This window comes from Eurytemora carolleeae, unplaced genomic scaffold (assembly GCF_000591075.1).
Source record: "Eurytemora carolleeae unplaced genomic scaffold, Eaff_2.0 scaffold429, whole genome shotgun sequence".
In the NCBI taxonomy this organism is placed as follows: Eukaryota; Metazoa; Arthropoda; class Copepoda; order Calanoida; family Temoridae; genus Eurytemora; species Eurytemora carolleeae.
The window spans coordinates 127119-147596 of NW_019396398.1; the positions used below are offsets into that span (position 1 = coordinate 127119).

At 30.4% G+C, this 20478-nt stretch overlaps 1 protein-coding gene across 7 annotated transcripts; it reads left to right on the top strand.

Annotated features, from left to right (window-relative positions):
* The first annotated feature begins 1424 nt into the window (after positions 1–1424).
* On the top strand, positions 1425–19752 carry LOC111702444 (uncharacterized). Of its 7 annotated transcripts, none has more exons than XM_023474130.1 (15): positions 1429–1676; positions 2171–2282; positions 4609–4671; positions 5242–5319; positions 6674–6695; positions 6938–6946; positions 9470–9518; positions 11323–11373; positions 12112–12172; positions 14157–14222; positions 15012–15119; positions 18312–18426; positions 19049–19102; positions 19502–19525; positions 19635–19752. In XM_023474130.1, exons 1-13 carry the CDS (start codon positions 1447–1449, stop codon positions 19096–19098), a joined length of 1014 nt encoding a protein of 337 aa, XP_023329898.1. In that variant the 5' UTR covers positions 1429–1446; the 3' UTR covers positions 19099–19102; positions 19502–19525; positions 19635–19752. The 7 variants fall into 7 exon arrangements, with proteins under 7 accessions (XP_023329901.1, XP_023329902.1, XP_023329904.1 ...); XM_023474131.1 differs by having other exon boundaries at positions 19659–19730; XM_023474129.1 differs by having other exon boundaries at positions 19502–19752.
* The last annotated feature ends 726 nt before the right edge of the window (positions 19753–20478 follow it).

The window sequence follows — 20478 nt, forward strand, 5'->3', positions numbered from 1 at the left end:
GTAAGTAATTATAGGTGCACAGCTTAATTACAGCTTACTACCTCAGTTAACATTAATCAATCTATAATTCAAATATTCATTATTCAAATATACATTATAAAAATATTGAAGACAACATTCATAAACTTATCTTCCTGAAAAAAATCTAAATTAATTGTCATAAAACTCAGATTCATTAGCGAACAATTTTTCAAAAATTATCGTTTTTTAAAAACTACCGTTAAAAACGATTATTTTTCGTTCAAAACGATTGTTTCTATTTCAGTCTGTAAATTTGAATATAATATGCTGGGTTCCACTAGACGGGCTGGTACGAGAAAATATGTATGCGGTATTATCGTCTGTATTTTATTTAACGACCGACCGCTTTCTAAATCGTTTCTTCTTTAATTTACAATCTTGGACAAATTCCTGCGCCCTTGATTGTATTATGCTTGTGTTTATTGTTTCTCATACCTAGTATTTACTATAAAGAGAATGGAAACAAAGTTGGAACAAAAGAGAATTTTAATTTTGATTTAATTTAGATTAAAATGTTCTAAAGAGATAAATTCACAAAACTCTATAACAATGAATACAGGATCAGGAAACATTTTAAATATCTCAAAAATAATGTGTTTTTTACATTTTCAAGAAAAATTTATTCAAACAAGGACAACAGAAACTAAACACTTGCCACAAACTCTAATCTCTATATCTTTGCAGCCTGATGGTGTAAACCTTTAATCCATACTATAGCTGACAGTATATGGAACAGCAATCAATGTTTAATATGTAATATTTCGATGGCAAAGATTCAGTAATGAGAAAATCATAATTTGTGATGATTGTTAAATTTTTAAAAATTATTTTAGTTTATTTTAAAAACGACCAATAATGTCGTCTTTGACTATATATCTATAAATAATTCCTTAGACACTTCTAAAATATCAGATTTTTATGATTTATCTATTTGTACAACAAATATAATCATAGTTTAAAGGGACTGTAAGCGTAATTTCAAGTGACCCTCCACTCAAAGATGACAATGTCCGATTTACAACGGTACCCTCAGCTTTGTCTGATAAAGTATTAAAAAGATAATTTCATTTGTGGTTACTCGGTTAAATTGTGACTTGTGTAAATTTCTCGCTCATAAGAAACAATGAAGAAATTCACAGAAAAAAAACCACTTTTATAGTGAAAAGAAAGAAAACTTTTTAACTCGAAAATTGTTCCACAATTCTTGGTCAGATTTAGGTTTCTAGGGTAGCCTTGTAAATCAGGCATTGCTATCTGTGCACGGAGGTTCACTTAAAATATACGCTTACAGTCCCTTTAAGTTGGTTGATTCACATTAAGAAATAAAATACAGGTTTTTTGCTGATATTTGAACAGTGTAGGGAGAATTCCTTCTGAAAAGAGGAAATTAAACTTTTCAAATTGCAAAGCTGTGTTCAGTTTAAAATGTTGAATCTGAGAACAGTGAACCTAGACTCTTCTTACAAGATTGGATCTTTACAAGTTGAAGTACATCCAGGGGGAGTTGTAACACCAAGGAAAGAATCCGCGGAGCAAAATACAAAAATGCGCGAGCTAAGTCAACGCACTGTTCTGAGAGAGTTAAGTCCTGTATCGGTTCGAATGGTGGGGGGAGGAGGAGGACAGCAGACGCGTTCTAGAGAAACATCTCCAAGGCAAACATTTTACATTCAATGGGAACCATACAACTGTGCGATAGAAACACGTAGTTTAAGAATGTGTATTTGGTGTTGTTTAATAGCAAATATTTTACCAGCAGCCTAAAAAAATAATATATTTCACATCAGGCTGGAACGTTTTTTTTTATTTTTCTGAAAAAACGAACGGATTGTTTCCTTAACGTAGAAAAACAAAAAACGAAATGATCGGTTGTTAAGATAATAAAACGAAATAGTAGTTTTTTAAATTTAATTCGTTGGTTCCATAGCGAAGGATGGTCGTTTTTACTTTTTGACGATCGTTAACGATCATTAACGTCATACCTTCAAATGGAAAACAAAGCTGGGTTACAATGGGCCTGCATTTAAAATGATTATTGATTAGGAAATTCTTAAAATACTTGGTAACAAAGTAAAAAAAAAACGATCGTTAAATCAAAAATCTGAAAAGTTTTATATTTCCCTAAATGTAAAATGTATTTTGAATCTAGAGACTTGAAGCTTGTTCACAATCATAGGATAGAAAAAGAACCCGATCTGGAATATGAAATTGACCATTGTATTGAACAACGATATTCAAATTCAAATACATGGACAAATCAGGTAAAGAATTTAAAAATGTTTTAAAATGTAAAAAAAATTTTATTTATTTATTTTGTACTTTCTTATTATTACTCACTTCATCGTGAATTTTATAATCAACGTGCTTTAAAGTAATCATCGTGGTATAAAGTTAAATTATCTGTATATTATAGCACCGTGCTATAAAGTAATCATCGTGATATATTGTTAAATTAGCTGTATATTACTTAACATGTGCTATACAGTTTTGATTGATTCCCGGATTTTCTCAAAAAAGTTTAAGATATTTCCAAAATATTTTTTTTTCAATTGAAATAAAAATAGAATTGATATCAACTTTATATTTTGACTTCTGCTTTGTTTCAACGCTTATTTGGTGTAGGAATGGCCATTGAAATAAGACAAATTGCATAAAATTACCTAACGCTAGTATTTTGGCATGACGTGCTACAAAGTTTTTGAACTTAAATTTTCTCTGTATCTCGAAGGTTCCGCCTTTTTAGATTTAATTTTGTCTCTAGCTCAAGCACGGGACGACATTAAATCTAAAAAGGCTTGTACCTTCTCGATAAAGAGAAAATTTCCCATTAAGTTTGGTCCCATTAAGTTTGGTCCCATTAAGTTTGGTCCCATTAAGTTTGGTCTCATTAAGTTTGGTCTCATTAAGTTTGGTCTCATTAAGTTTGGTCCCATTAAGTTTGGTCCCATTAAGTTTGGTCCCATTAAATTTGGTTCCATTAAGTTTGGTCCCATTACGTTTGAAAAAAAACCTTTAAAATGTAGAACCTACTTTCATCAAACTTTGTTTTTGGTGAGTAGAGCCGAGTCAGCAAATAAAGAATATCTTTCATGTCCTGGACACAAAATAAATAGTTTTTCATAATTTAATACAGAGGGGGGGGGGATCCAATTTGACAATTTGCGACACCAAATTTTGAGGCTGGGATTGGTCCTAGAATTTAAGATACTAGAAATTCAAGGCGCTTCGCGCCCTTCTTTCTAGCCTTAGAGGGCGCTTCGCGCCCATCTTCTAAATTAGTTGTGAACATGTTCTTTTTGTGTACATCGTAAAACAAAACAAAAAATAATTCGCGGATTTTCACAAAAAATTTCGCGGATTTTCAAAATTTTTAAAAATTTAATGACGATCGAATTTTGATTGAGACAAATATTTGAAATTTTGATTTTTCATAAACCTTCCCTGGGGTCCCTAGATGTCCCACAAAAAATTTGGGCCCGATCGGTTCAGCCGTTTTGACGTTCATTGGATACAAACAAACAGACAGACAGACAGACAGACAGACAAGCCAAATTTATATATAGATAAGGCTAAAATTTTGCATGCAATCTGTAATTGTAATCATCTACGAAGATCAGGAAGAAAATATGAGATCGGAGATTATCAACCTCCATTTTGACCTCCATGAACTCAGAAAATACGCAAAATTACCACTTTTTTCACTCTAGCTCAATTATTATAAGTTAATAAGACATGTTTTCATATTTTTTGTTACCATATAAGTCAGGCGCTGACATAGACACATATATACGACCTCAAGTTTGACCTCCCTTCGATAATGACCTCTAAAAAAGTAAAAATATGAAACAACAAAAATGGGTCAGGGTAGGTATCAAATCATAAATTTTTCGGTCTTCCGATTTCATCCTGAGACTTTTTCTGACCTCAGATGAATCTGGAGGTTTGACCTCCAAAATGTGCTTACCTCTAGGGGTCAAAATATGAGATCAATGAAAATAAGTCATGTGAGGTATTAAATCATAGGTTTATTTGTGTTTCGTTTTCATTTAGAGTCCAAATTCTTGTCATAGACGATCCTGAAGGTATTTGACCTCTAGATATCAATGACCTCCTTTGGTCAAAATATGAAATCAATTAAAATAAGTAAAATATTTCGCGAAAAAATGCGAAATTTTCGCAAAACTATTTCTTCTTTTCACTGGAAACCCTGTAATTGTAACCTTGCAACCCTGCAACTGTAACATTGTTTCATTCTTTTCAAAATCATTTAATAAGGCATTAAACTACTTTATTCAAGACAGAAAACTTAGTTTAGAATCGTCATACGTTAATAGCTTTAGGTCGTCTTCACAGGCTCATCATTTTTTATACAATAGAAATACGCAAGACGATAATCACTTTTTATAGAAACCACAGTTGAAAGTAATCAGTTTTTAAAATTATAAATTTAAAAAATTAATACTTGACAAGACAAAGCTTTTAAGCATACTTGTCATTGCCATCTTTACATGGAGGTTAACTTAGACTCAAGCTTACAGTCCCTGTAATAATTTCTGGAATAAATCTCGTTTAAAATGTTTGTTTTAGAACCGTATCCCTGGACAGTGTATAAACCAGAGATTATCCCTGAGGAGTACGAACTGTAGCAAGGAACTCAAATCTAAAAATTAATTTTCATTTGTGATTGTTTCTAACTTTCTTTGAATGAAGAAATACTTGAAATTACACTGACGGTCCATTCAAGTTAAGCATTGAACATAAATAATCTAGCTGAGTACTCCGCTAGCTTTCCATCGTGTTTTTATTCTATACATTTTTTAATATTCGTAAAGGAACTGTAGACGTAATCTGAAGTTTACTTTGTTTATAGAGTGACATCTTTTTCGCAATTTTACAATTAAGCTAGCTTTGTCTGATTGATTATCGACGGAGAAATTTGTGTTTTTCACTTTAAACATGGCGTTTCAATTAAACTAAGATGCTGGAGTGTTGACTGTTAGGCAGAGATAACTTGACCTATATCTCGAAAATCACAAATACTTAATGTCCAACGCAAATTTAAAAATCCGAAAATATTTATTTTCAAAAATCCCGGAAAGTAAAAATTAATGTGAAACAAAAACAAATTTATCAACAACAATCACTTCAGTGGATAAAATAATAAATGGAGACTCTCTTGAAATTACGTGTAAAGTCCCTTTAAATTAGTTTGACTTGAAGGAAGAGAAGTATTCTGAGTCCCCAGGTCTGGAAAATGTTTCGAAAGAAGCGTGCAGGAAAGAGCATCAACGAACCCAGGAAAACAAGAATTTTATCAAATCTAAAAATTGGTTTTCAACTCTGTACCATCTTATTTAAGGGATCGTTCATGATATTTGGGTTTTTGTCAATGTAAACTCAGGTGAGGGGTTAAAAAGTGCCCGGGCGTGAAATATTGCCCGGGTAGAGGGGCACTTCATGAAGATTTGGACACTTTCACCAACATATTATGGATGCATTGATAAACATCTGCTGACGTAAACATATAGTTAAATTAGCAAATCAAATGTGTCAATACCAAAAATATGTAAAAGACGATATTTCGTCTCGAATGTCCTATTTTCAAAGAATTTAAAAACATGAATAAACTAACTTCTATCCCTTACACAATCAAAAGTTATGTTAAAATTAGTTGTTTAAAATGTAAACGAATTTATCTAAAATATTCATATATTTTATATTAGATGTTTACGGCCGAAACACAGTACTCGGAAATTATCTCGACACGCCCGGACACTTATAACATGACACCGGTTCATTTCATGTACCGGATTTTAATCAGCTGAGCAACCTGTACAGTTCAAATACAGATTATATAAGTTAAAACGGGATGAAAAATCCCTTTCTAGTGAAGAATTGTGGAGGGTATCAATTATTCAACAGATAATCTGTTTTTATACCTGATACAGGTTTTACGTAGTTCAGTATTTTTGGAATTATTTATCTGTAAGATATTCAAGAATATTTCTTATTAGATTTATTTCATCTTTATTCTTAGTCGAAATTATGTGCTACGTAAAACACTAAAAGTAATATCTATATGAAGACTAAAAAACTAAAAAAGAATTATCTCCCTAAATTACTAAAGTGGTACCCCTCATCTTTAGCCAAATAAATAAACTATCCCTTTATAAACTGTTTATTTTTCTATGTATCTGTTTCTGGGAAGGTTTTGGGAATAATTACCGTAATGATTTTATGAAGCTCTTTAAAACTGTTCCGCATATTCATGGCTATTTATTTATACAAGTCTGTTTGGAAAGATTTTGCGGGAGACTTTTTAATAACAAATCAAAAATTGTTTTATTCTTGTTTTCTGCTTTTACAGAAACCCAAATTCCTTCTGAAATTTTTAAATTGGCCTGTAACATTCTTAAAAATAAATTATATATTAAATCAAATTTTACAGCTCCTTTAAGAAAAAAAATAAGAAAGTTAAGAATAAAACTTTAAAATGAAATATAATAAATTGTTTGTGAAAAACTTAAAAAACAAATTTCAAAAATGTTCTCTGAAGCAGAAAACAAGAAGATATGGGAAATTAACTTAGAAAATTTTTCAACAAGTTTTCAAACTTTTTCAACAGTTTTCTCACAAATTCATTGTTACACAGAAATCTCATCAGAAATCACAAGGAAAATATTGTAAAAACTTTAAATTTCACTTTTTCAACTTACAAAAAAAATCGTTAGGTTTTCCAGTTTTACATACAACCAGAAAACTGTTTAATAAACGTCTTCTTCGATAAAGCAAAAAACCAAATTTAATTGAATCAAGTAAAATATATTTAAGATCAAATATGGTACAGCGCAAATCTATCTATAACCAACGAATTAATTGATTAATTTTAAGTTACTATTATAAAATTGGTATGTAGGATTCACAGGTACCATTTAGACCTTTGTTTAGTCAAGATTCAATGAGATGTCCTAGTGCTTTAGCTGAAAAGCGACCAGTCCCTAAGATTCCATATTTACATTAGATTTCGAGGAATTAGATTCGAATTGTTCTTAATTGAAATCTAATACAATTAAGTTTAGCGATTAATTAAGACAAATTAAAACTTTATATTTAAACATTCTAATATAGCAGAGGCAAATATTTGAACTTATTCTAGTTTCCCCAAATGTTTGGAATACAATAATTGCAAAAGTTTATTATGACATCAATTAAACTGTGGAAAAGGAAGAGGGACATTTAATCAATCTTCTGCTGTTTGATATTGTTATAAAGCTGATAGTTGTACCAGTAAATTAAAAATAAATTTATTAGTGAAATGGGCCTGTGTACTGTGTACACTGTACACTTAACGTTTTGATCAATCGTAATGTAATAAAAACAACTTATAAAGCATAACATTTTTAACAGGAGCAACATTTTCTGGGAGTCTCACAAAAGTCTAAAAACTTTTTTTTTAAGATTTTATTTTTAAATTAAAATTTGTAACAAAAATTTCAAAATTTTTTTTTTCTCTGACTTATATCTTCTTTTTAGCTGATCAACTGATTGAAGGTTCAGGTTCAAACATAAATTCATCGTTCAATATTCTTATAGTTTAGAGAAAATTTTTTTTTAGAGAAAAGCGGTTTATCCCTTTTTTCCAGTTATCCCTAGGAACTAAATCAATCCGTATATCTGGTCTGTGCAGGAGATGAAAATCAATGTTTGATCCCAAGATTTATGACAAAAAAGTTCCAACCTCTAAATATACTTTTGACACAACGTAATTAGTTTAAGTCAAGATAAGATTAGTATATTCTGAATATGTCAAGACTAAGATTAAATTACCAAAAAAGTTTCTTTCAGAAATAAGATATTTTTTTGCAATCAGTAATCAGTCCTATACTAAGCTAAATGTTTGCTTTATGTTACATCAGTCACACATATTTGATCAATCTTGTCAATTCATATGAATAATATGATTAATCTGATCAATCTGATCAATCTGATCAATCTGATCAACCTCATCAACCTCATCAATCTGATCAATCTGATCAATCTGTTTTAATCTGATCAATCTGATCAATCTGATCAATCTGATCAATCTGATTAATCTGATCAATCTGATCAATCTGATCAAGAAAGAAAACAAATAATATCTTCAGTTTTTTTTCAATGCAATATGCATGTTTTAGAGACAATAAATTTAAAAAATGATCATTTTGACAAGACATTTTACTAAGAATATAAACAATTGGAGATTTTTTCCAATACCCTTAATCGCATGAAAATAAACTTTTAAATTGTAATATGCATAAAGGAAAAACGGAAAAATATAATTGTCATAATTCGGCCCAGTCCGTAATTGTAATCTTTAGAAAATTTGATGCACCCTTTGAAGTGTATAATAATATAAGTTTATAAGATAAAAAATGGAAAAAGTTTGTATGCAAAGAAGTATGATAAAAATGAGTAATGATTAAACTGTTAAAAGGGGAGTCGAGAGGAAGTTAAAACAGTGCAGAAAGAAATAAACTTTAAAAAGGGAAGTTTTGAATTTGTTTTATTATCACGTGAAAAGTGTGCAATCCCTTTAATGTAAAAAATTAATCTTATATTTCATGTTTCAATTATTAGACAATCTCAAAAAGATTAATAAAACTCCAAACTCCACAAAATTATCTTCATTCAATTGAACATGCAAAGGATATCTCCTCCTTTTAAAAAGCTTTTGAGCTTGAGAGGAAAACTAGAGGAGTGACGAGGTCACATAAAAACCTAAAGTTCCGCAATATCAATCTTTTTAAAGGGACTGTCGCTGCAAGGGATACTCCCTTTAAAAGTGTCTAGGCTAATAGTTCATTGTAAGAAATAAAAATGTAAAAAGTGGGTGAAAATTTAGTATTTAAATTAGTTCTTCCAGTTTCACCTTGTAATTTGATTGCAAATAGAACAATTTGCCATAATAGGATGTAATTAACACCTTTCAATACAATACAATACAATTTGTACAGTTCAAATTGTTCTATATTTGAAACCTGATGGTATAAGCCTCTAATATTTCAAATTATGACTATATTTGAAATATCAAGGTCTACGACATCATGGGTGGCAAATATATAGGGATTAGAAAATTAGTGTTTGTGAACCTTTGTTTGGAAATCCTGGTCAGTTTCTCCTGACATTGATTTTCCTTTATATACTTCAATTAATGCAGATATTGACTTTATCCTTAGCTTTTGTTTTATTGAATACTTGAATTTTAAACACAGATGTTCTTGTATCGTTCTTAATTATTTTATTTATTTTATCTTGAAATGTTTTTTTCTTGTTAAGGGCACCGTTGTGAATCGGCCATTGACATCTTTGCTTGAAGGGTCATTGTAAATTCGACCACAGTCCCATCCCATCCCATATACAACCCCCATTTTAAAATAAAAATTTAATTTTATAATATAATTGTCTGCAGGATCTAGACGTCATAGTAGAAGAAAACAGTATGCAGAATCACATCTTAGGTAATCAAACAGAGTCAGAATAGAATACAGTGGTGTGAGAAGACGACTTTTAGACACAATATACTTGTAAAATATCAAATAAATATGATGCACAGCAATTATACACTGTAAACAGTGAAATTATAAATAATTTAAAGCTACATTTAGAGATTAATTTAATATCGTCTTGCATTCCGCTGTTTTTTGGTTCATACTACATTGTGGAATAGAAGACGACATTATAGCAATACATAAGTGAATTTCATGTTGTTACAAAGCAAATAGTTTTACTAGACACTTATTAAATCACTAATTTAGTGAAATGAGTCTGTTTACACAGCACCCTTGCTGGTTTCTTGTTGATTAGACTTTTTAGGTTTTAACTTGATTCCAAAAGTCGTTTTCTTATTTCAGAGTTTTCTGGTTATCATTGTATAGGAAATCAGTTTCCAAATTTCGGTATTTTTTATTTCTTTAAGTTGATTTATGCTTGTTTATCAAAATTATATTTTATTCCAGAATCCAAAATCAAGGAATAATTATATTTGCCTGGACTCTGGAGAAAATAAATCTTGTTTTAAGGATTTCCAAATGGTTTTCTTGACATAAAATATTGCTTGCCTCATTTACATATGATATGTGGAAAAAATAAATGGATTCGTGTAAATGTAATTCGAGTACAAAATATAAAATGAAGAAAAAAGAATATTCCGGAAAACTTTTAAAGTAAAGTTATTAGAAAACTATTTTTGGACAAACTTTTAAGAAACTGATTTTTTCATTTCCCTTTCCATAAAAGAAAAGTGCAATTGGTAATTTTAAACTATCTAAATTTTAAAATTTATGATATGTTGGGTAATTTGAGTATTTTTATCTATCTAATGTTAGGTAATTTTAGGTAATCGTGTAGGGTGTTTTAAGGATTTTGGCATTTTCAGATGAGTTTAGATAACTGTTTGCGTGATTTTTTGGTAATTTAAAGGTATTTTTATCTACTTTCCTGTTCTCTTGATTAATTTAAGATCAATTTATTTGGTAATTGGAGTTGAGTCTATGCAACAAATAAAAATATTATTATTCCCATATCATTACAACCTGATGTCGTAGATCTTAAGATATTTTAAACTATGAATTCGTAAGATCAAATAATATAATTTTGAATCTTCAAAGGTTTTCAGCATCAGAATGCAAAGATATATATATATATTAGAAAATTTGAGAGTGAAGCAAAAACTTATTCCCCTGCCAACACTAAACTATGGCTTTGCATAAATGGCTGTCGATGAGCAAACATTCAGACTTCAGACTCAGAATAACAAACAATGCTGAAAATGTTTGTTATTTTAATGTTGTGGAAGACGATGCCTGGCCGCGTTAAACTAGTTCCACAAGATTCAACAGAATGAGATAGAACGGATACGGGGCATTAGTACTGATATCATCTCTACAGTCTACACGTGCGATATCGATATTGACTCTAGTTCTGAACCCTCTAGTAATAAGTTATAAGAAATATATATACTGGAAGTTATTTATGCGTTTTATTAGAGTCTGACTCACGTCCTCTATAATGTCATATATACACAAAATAATACATTCTGCGATAATAGATTTTCTTACGGTGTTGTTGAGGAGAGGATTGTCTAAAACAAAAAACGAAATAAATTAAACAAACTATTTTTTCAACATATAAAAAAGATCATTAAAATTGCTAGAATAAACTTGTTTTTAAAAATGGATTTGAATGTCACATTCTTACGTAAACACAAAAGTGTTGTTCTAGAAAAAAAATGTTAAATATTTTAAATAAATATTTTTATTTCAGAAGTAGTGATCTGTTGAACAATTATGAAGAGGATGAAGATGAAGATATTCGGTAAGAAACTTTTGAAGAAATTCTAACAATCTCTTCTTAATATAGAACTATGCCGGTAGCATGTCAAAATAATGTATATATTTTTCGAAAAAAAAAATAAAAGAATGTTAGAAATGTAAAAAAGGGATTCGATATTATCATTTAGTTTATAATTTCGAATATTTTTTTTAAAGAAATTGATCTTAGCAAAAGGGTTTAGAAATGTTCCAATTTCCCTTTTTTACAGACACCACTTTTCCCTTGGATAGAGAATATGTCCGGTTTAGAGACCGGAGTAAACAAATCCAATCAGACAGATTGTCCAAAATAATAAACAATATTTTAAAGGTTTAAATATAAAAATAGATAAAATTGTTTTCTAGAAAAATGGAAAAAATTACATGTTAAATGTTGCATTTCATTCTTTCTTTTATATAGCTATGAAGGTTACCTAAAAAGATCATTCTCTTTCTTTAGTTAATTGGATTTTTTTTTTTTGGACTGTACACTACATTTTCTCAGGGATCTTCTGAATTTTTACTGAACATTGTTCGAGGAAATTGTTTTTGTAGTATACAACGTAATCTGAAGTGATTAATTCTAACAATTTTATTTATTGTCTCTGCAGCAGAGATCCAAGAAAATATAAAATAGAAATTTATCCATTCTTGAGCAGAAAACGGTTTAAAGTGTACAATTGTGAATCGGACGTGAATGGACGGGGGGGTCACTTGAAATTACACTTACAGTCCCTTTAAGGTGCACTGGATGTTTAGCACATTTCAACAAATGTCTCAGACTAGATGGAGAGGATAAAGAGGTAATAAATACCAGTAGATATTTACATGGAACCCATAAAACAGTGGAATAGGATAACGACATTTAAGCAAATTCAAGTTTATTTGTTATTTTTATGAAGCAAATAGTTCAGTAGCAATTGAAAATAACTGATTAAGTGAAATTGCAAAATTTATGTTCATTACACAACCTTCAAATAAGTTTAACAGCCATCTTCCTATTCCACAGTTTTAAGGGTCTCACAGTAAACAAAAATACATTATAAAAACATTTATCATTTTTTCAAAATTCAGAGAAGTTACGGGAATATTTTTCCTGAAGAAGCATATCAGTCTTATTTTTCTTAATCATCCCTGTAGACAATAATATATCCCTGTAGACAATAATATATCCCTGTAGACAATAATATATCCCTGTAGACAATAATATATCCCTGTAGACAATAATTTATCATAAATAATCTTGTCTCTCGAACTATCACATTCGTCCAATCCCATAAATACATTATTACACACACTGTAATAAGGGTAATTATTATATATCCCCTTATATTTTTAATGTGTTGTTATCCTCGTAATAGATTATTCTAATAAATTATTAAAGTGTGTTACTCCTAAATAACAACCTGATATTTTCTATTTATTCTTGATTCTAGCATTTTTATTGGATTCTTTCAAAGTTTTCGAAATTCGATAAAATTTGATGATATTTTAGCAAAGTTTTATCAGATATGAGTAAAACTTTAGAAACAATTGAAATATTTGGAAGTCCCGCTCTAACATGCATGGAAAGTTTGCATTTTACAAGAATTTTCAAATACAAGAATGAACAATTTCTATGTTTAAGGCTTTATTGAAGTTATTGAAATGAGAAAAATGTATTTCTTTCTTTCTTTCTTTGTAATAGATTAATTACAGCTCTTTGCTCATAACATGATAGCTATAGCTGGCCTAACATTATAGCTATAGCTGGCCTAACATGATAGCTATAGCTGGCCTAACAGCTTCACCGAATTAGCTCAAACTTTTTGATGTTTACCCATAGGCGTAAAAAAATAGTGCTTTTTTCAAATTCTTTATTTGTTTTTCAAAATGTTTTTAAAAGTCCACTTAAGTCAAGTGAAGCCAGAGCTGAAAACTTTAGAATGGTGGATTTCGAGAATAATGCTTTAACTCCTGGTTTTACTAAACCCAAGATTAATACGCATTCGATATTCAAAAAAAGAAGTTTAAAATTTAACCAATCAGCGTGGTAACTTTTGAAAAACCGGTTTTTTAGTTTTAGCGCATTTCTGGTGTTGATGGTGTCATATCAATTGAACTAATGATCGACTGAACGAACGTAAGTTTTGGATTAATGTTTATTAAAACTAACTTTCTAAACTACTATAGTTCACAAATGTGATAAAATGTGTTTTAAGTTCATATAAGCATGATTAAATTTTTATTTGTTTAAATGCTCTAAAAGCCCGCTTTTGAACAGCTGACTTCAGATGAATCGGATATTAGTCCAACCGATATAGCATCATAACTGTAATTGTAAGTAAGTTTTATACAAGAGGGGTATCCAAAAAGAGAGGATTAAGAAGAAAATCAGAAGTGTGTTCATTGGATACTCAGATTAAGTAATCGGGATTAAGGATATCTCATTCTAAAGTTTTCAGCTCTAATCATATTTAAAATTTAAATTATTTAAATTCTAAATTTTGATTGGTCGAACTTTCCTACGTCATTTTCGATGGGTTGAACATAAGAACAGTGAAAGTTTGCTAAATTATTTTGAATTATGTTTGAGAAAAAAACCCAGTGTGACGGGGTCAAAAACCCAGGGTGAGGGGGTCAAAAACCCAGGGTGAGGGGGTCAAAAACCCAGGGTGAGGGGGTCAAAAACGTTCTTTGCAATCTGATTTTAGTTAAAATATTGACTTGGTATTTAGCAACTAAGTTTCTCTCTCTAGCTGAAAACAATTGATGAAAAAAGAAAAAGAAATGTTTTGTTTTCTCTAGGATATAGTGAATACAGAGGAGGAGAAGGCTGCTCAGACAATAATAAAAATACAAAAACATTTCAAGGTATTTATCAAAAATTCGCGGTGCTCCGTGTCTCTAACCTATACTAATCCTATAACAAAACCGTTCTGCAAAATCAATCTTAAAGTGCAGAACGGAGATTAAAATAGATAAAAGACGCACCTCAGGCTGCATGAATTTGAAGAACGTCCATTTTGTTAGTTTTTTAAATTCTAAAAACAAATTATTTAAAGGCCAACAGTACACATTGACAAAACTATGCCAAAAAGATTAAATGTGAGTCATTAATTTTGTTACCACCAATCAGCAAAAATATCTATCTTCTTTCTACATCTAATTTTGTTCAACTTTAATCTTCTTAAACTGTTTATTATAATAAATTGAAATAGTAAAATCCATATTGTATTCTTGGCTCTATAAATCTTTCTAAAAACCCTTAAAACCATAAGAAAGAAAAATACGTATAGATACTTTCTGAAATCCGACCATATTCCAAATAACAAAACACCTAAATTATTTTATTATGTTTATTAAGGATGATGATGTAGGTCCTGTATAATATGTTTATTAAGGATGATGATGTAGGTCCTGTATAACATGTTTATTAAGGATGATGATGTAGGTCCTGTATAATATGTTTATTAAGGATGAAGATGTAGGTCCTGTATAACATGTTTATTAAGGATAATGATGTAGCTCCTGTATAATATGTTTATTAAGTATGATGATGTAGGTCCTGTATAATATGTTTATTAAGGATGATGATGTAGGTCCTGTATAATATGTTTATTAAGGATGATGATGTAAGTCCTGTATATTATGTTTATTAAGGATGATGATGTAAGTCCTGTGAATATGATAGATTCTAATCTGTCAACTTGTATATTATTCCTTGGTATACTTGTTCTACTTCTCATTCTCACATTTCTTACATTCAGGGTAAGTAAATAAGTAAATCAGGGTAAGTAAAGTAAATCAGGGTAAAATATGTCAGGGTAAGTAAAGTAAATCAGGGTAAAATATGTCAGGGTAAGTAAATAAGTAAATCAGGGGAAACTTAGATTTTTTATCGAATATACTTCATAGTTTTAAATGTTTAATGTTAAGTTTGTGGCAAAGACTTGATTCCTTTAATTCCCCAATATGTTAATAACTTTGGGGAAAAGTTTTGATTCTTTTGGGGATAGGCACTGTTTCTGATACTCTGCGACTAGGACAGACTTTGGAAATTGCCACTTTAAGAAAAGCCTTTAATATTTCATAATATTTTTTATTCGTTTTGTATAGAATGCACTTAAAACGCCGAAATAGTTGGCCGTCTGATGTCTCTGCTCTCGATGCTTTGAATGATTACACATGGCAGAGACACCTAGCGGAAAAAATAGTTTTAATTGCATTGTATATAAAAGAATTAAAATAACAAATATTATGAAATATATTAACTAAATACGAATGTGTTGAAAAATAAGGTTGTCATATCTGAATGATTTGTTTAAAATTAAATTGATAATTTTACGATGCAAGTCATATATTGCAACTTTCTGAATTTGTATGGACGCTACGTTCTTCAGTTTAAGTTGTTTTAAACAATTTTCCCCTTATAGACGCAACGGATAGAAGTAATATTAGTAGCGATCAAAAGCGAGTATTTTTCGTCCTAAGCCTATACCCCCTTTCATTTTTCGCGAACACTCCCTTTAAGGGTAGGCTAGTCTAGTTATGATTCTTTCGATTCTTAATTCGAATTTAGTGAAATTTAATAGGGTCGACCGTACTACGGCTTGACTACTTCTAACTGAGCATTGCAAAAAAAAACATAAAATAATCCTATTATAACATGTTGGTTTGAAAATGATAAATAATTATTTTCATTTGTGGGTTCGCTTTAGAGTGACTTGGGCACTAATCTGCTTCAGAAACAATTGGGGAAATCTTAACGCCAGAAAAATTAAAACAACGACATCGTAAGACAAAGGTTTAAATGGTACTGTTGTTAATCGGGTACTCCCCCTCTTTAAATGAAATATCACTTGAAATATGAAATAACAACATCAGTCTCTAAACAACATCCAATTTGTTTAAGATTTTGCAAAGTACTTTCAAAATTGTTTTTGTACGAGAGTTTATGGAATAAATTTCAAACTATGTAAATATGTTATTCAAAGGTTTTCTATTTGCAAATCGTCGAAAAAGATTTTAGAATATTTTAGAAAATATCTTTTTGTTTTCATAGAAATGTTTAATATGAACAACATTTCAATTGTAGTTCTCAATTTTCTTTTTTAAAAATTATGATTGCTGAAATATTTACATTTGACATGTCTGTTTTAAGAATTAACGATAAATAGTTTAAGAATTAACGTTATAATATCTAAATAGTTCAATGGTTATAATAAAGTTACAAGCTCTGATAGAGTATATTTGATTTAAACAAGAAAAGGCTGTTTGTTTGTATACAGGCATTTTTCATTTTATTAAGTACAGTAAAAATGCATTCAAAACAAACAAAAAACTCCATCAGATGAAATATTTTACGAATTACAGCTTTCCCAAAAATCTAAAATCGTTTAAAACGACGATTTCAAATTCGTCACTTTTCCCCATAATTAATTATTGGGACACTCTACACAGCACAACACAAACTATTTTAGGAAAAGTCAAATAATTTTGAGATTTTTCAAACGTTTTCGTAAATTTGCAAATTGAACATGAACATACTAAAAGGTTTTCTAATGAAAAATGAGACTAATGGTTTAAATATCCTTAAAGTAAACATTTAACATTTACTTCTTCAAATAAAATAAAATTCAAAAATATTTAAAGAAAATTTGATTATATTTATATATGTAAAAAGTCTATGCAGATTGAAAGGGCAAAAATGTTAACAAATTTTAAAAAATCATGCGTACGCCCATCCATTGTAAATATATTACAACGCATATCGAGAGAGAGATCGAATATGATAAATATTAAGATCCTTGCTATTATACAAAAATCAATCCATAAATATTTTAGTATCTCATTCTCTTAGAAAATATTTTCTTTAAAAAGTTAAAAGAGGAATAGTTGGAAAGAAATTGATTCTTTACCACAAACACAAATTTTTGAATCCCTTTATATTTTCAACCAGAAGGTGAAAACCTTTGATATATCACACTTCGATTATTTGATCTATTAGAATTCAAAGTTTAAAATTATCAAAGATCTATATATAACGACTTTTGATTGCCATTATGAAACGACTTTTGATTGCCATTATGATATAGAGATTAGAAAATTAGAGTTTGTGGCATAGAGATTCAATTCTTATAGAAAAAAAGAGGTTGATACGAACCGAGCCAGATTTCCTGATCTCGCAATTATTCAAGATTAACAGAATTCAATAATTTAAGATTTAGATACGATCAGTTCAAGCTAGTTGAAACACATTTAAATAAATATCCAGCGTAGACAAGAAACTTGTAATTATTTGGGTTAGTTCATGGATGGGTCGAGTATGAATTATGGGATCAGTTCAAGAGAAATATTTTTGGTCACCCCCCCTCCTCATAACTCAGCATTTAAAGTTTTATTAAATCAAAATTAATAATTTCTCTTCCTTTACTTAAATGTTTAATGAAGAGAATTTTTTTCGCGACATTTTCGCAGTTCATATTTCGCGAAAATTTCGCATTTTTTTAAGAAACTGATTAAAGCAAAATTTTGGGAAAAAGCGAACATTTCAGGATTTTTTGCGAGAAAACGAAATAAGAAAAAATGCGAAGTTTTCGGCGAAACGATTTCCCCTTCGAAGAATGGAAAATTTTCGCGAAACGATATCCCGTTTTAGCTGGAAACCTGGACTATGCTAACTGTTTAGTTGAGTGGACGGGCAGAGCATGGATTGTGTTTAGTTGAGTGGATGGGTTGAGTATGGAATGTGTTTAGTTGAGTGGATGGGTTGAATATAGATTGTGTATAGTTGAGTGGATGGGTTGAGTATGGATTGTGTATAGTTGAGTGAATGGGTTGAGTATGGATTGTGTATAGTTGAGTGGATGTGTTGAGTATGGATTGTGTATAGTTGAGTGGATGGGTTGAGTATGGATTGTGTTTAGTTGAGTGGACGGGTTGAGTATGGATTGTGTTTAGTTGAGTGGACGGGTTGAGTCCCTGGAGTCCGTCTGCTCCCAACTATCTGACTACCTGGAGCTACTTAGCGAGAACAGGACAGAATCCAACCTACTTGAAGAGAGGAAAAATCCAGGTAACAAATCAATCAATCAATTTAAAATTCTAGCAAATTCTACTTATTTGTTGTACTTTTCAATTGTTCCTAAAATACTGCACTTTCGGTTTGAATGAGTTACCTAGCCAGTCTTTCCCTTTGAACAATACTTAAACCATCAATATTATTTATGTTTTACATCAGTTAAACTATATTTTTGTGCTTTTCTGTCTGTTTGTTTGTATCCAATAAACGTAAAAACGGCTGAATCGATCGGGTCCGAATTTGTTTCGGCCGCTCGCATGAATGACCCCTGGAAGGGTTTTGACTGGTCAAAATAAAAAAAAATTCCCGGAAAAAATGTCGACATTTATTGTTTTGAAGATGCACCCGCACAAACAGAAAAACGCGGACATTTTTTTTTTTTTTGCAGAATACGAAAAAACTTTGATTTTCCAATCCTTCTATCAAATATTCAAAGAAGTTGGAAATATTAAAAATTTATGCCATCATGTTACAAAGATATAGGGAATAGAAAATCTGAGTTTGTGCAAAAAGAACTCATTTCCTAATTAGAACATTCGCATTTTGATTGATTGATTGATTGCTAGTTCATTTTGAATGAACCAACTGGTGATGATGTAAAATGAATAATATTTAGGCATAATAAAAGGAAAGCAAAGAAAAAGCAAAGGATACGGGAATAGTTAACAAGGTAATTCTACATTCACAAAAATATTTTTAAAATTATTTCTAATTTTTTTCAAGATTTTTTTTGTTCTTAAAAGAATTACAATTTCATTTCTTAAACCGTGACAACCAGAAAATTTTGGAATTGAAGGACGACTTTTAGAAAGAAGTTATAACTTAAAAAAAGTCCATTAAGCATAAGACACAGCAGTTGTGCAGCATAAACACACCCATTTCACAAATTAGTGATTTAAAAAGTGTCTAGTAAAACTAATTGCTTTATAACAACATCAAATACACATATGTATTGCTATGATATCGTCTTCCTCTTCCATTGTTTTCTGGTTATTACTACATGCAAGAATGAGACTTTATATATATGTAATCTTTTGCTGTGAATGATTAATGGCACAATATATTTCAGATCATCCTGAAGAGTAAACCCTGGGTAATCAGCAAATGCCAACAATGTTGTTATCACTATCTGATAACAATTTTGTTATATGATAACAACATTGTTATCTGATAACAGAATTGTTATCATTATATGATAACAGCATTGTTATCCTGTATGTTAAAAGCATTGTTATCATTATATGATAACAAAATATTTGCTTATATTTGTATATACATTTCACGCACCTCTGACCCTCCAGTAAAATTAAATTCAACCTGAAGTCTGACCGCGACCGCGTCAACCTTGTTGCACAGGCTATTGAGCGTCTGCTTTATTTACCCCATGTCCGGGCGATGCAGTACAAACTGGGACCGGAAAGGTTGACCCGGCTCGGAAATTCAAATGTACTACGGCTGCCCGTGATTTAAATGCATACGTAAGGGTGTACGTACACTGTGCTTTTTTGCTTACTTAATTCAAGGGTTTTTAATTGTCTATATAAAAAAATTAGTTTGAAATAAATTATATTTTACTTTATGTTTACTTTATTACTAGATGAAGTGCCCGGCGTTGCCCGTGGAAAAAAATTTGAATAAAAGAAATATTCAGAAAAAAAAATCGAATTTCCTAGCCTTAAACACCCCCCGCCAACCCATGAGTGTCCATAAAAATGTCAGCCCAATCGGTCCAGTCGTTTGGCCAGCTATACGCAACATATATAACATACATATACGAATGTCTTGTTTTATTATATAGATATTATCTGAACTATACCTTTATACAGAGGAATTGATCTTTCGCAATAATTTTCCCGTCACTGTACCTTTGCAACCTGATGACGTTAAACTTTGGTTTTTATATTTCGACTATTTGATCTAACAGTCTTATTTGAAATATGAAAGGTAACGTGATTAAGATTAGAAAATCCGAGCTTCTGGTTCTACAGAGTTCCCCGTTCAAAATTTGCATTCCGCGCAATTCTGATTGTAAACACTACTTGAGAA

Bases quoted from the DNA above. Each gene is read 5' to 3' on its own strand.
- LOC111702444 (XM_023474129.1), top strand. From the start codon at position 1,447: ATGTTGAATCTGAGAACAGTGAACCTAGACTCTTCTTACAAGATTGGA. The intron at 15,120-18,311 runs GTAAGTAAATAA...GATTGTGTTTAG, and splicing joins TCACATTTCTTACATTCAGG to TTGAGTGGACGGGTTGAGTC. The intron at 18,427-19,048 runs GTAACAAATCAA...AATAATATTTAG, and splicing joins TGAAGAGAGGAAAAATCCAG to GCATAATAAAAGGAAAGCAA.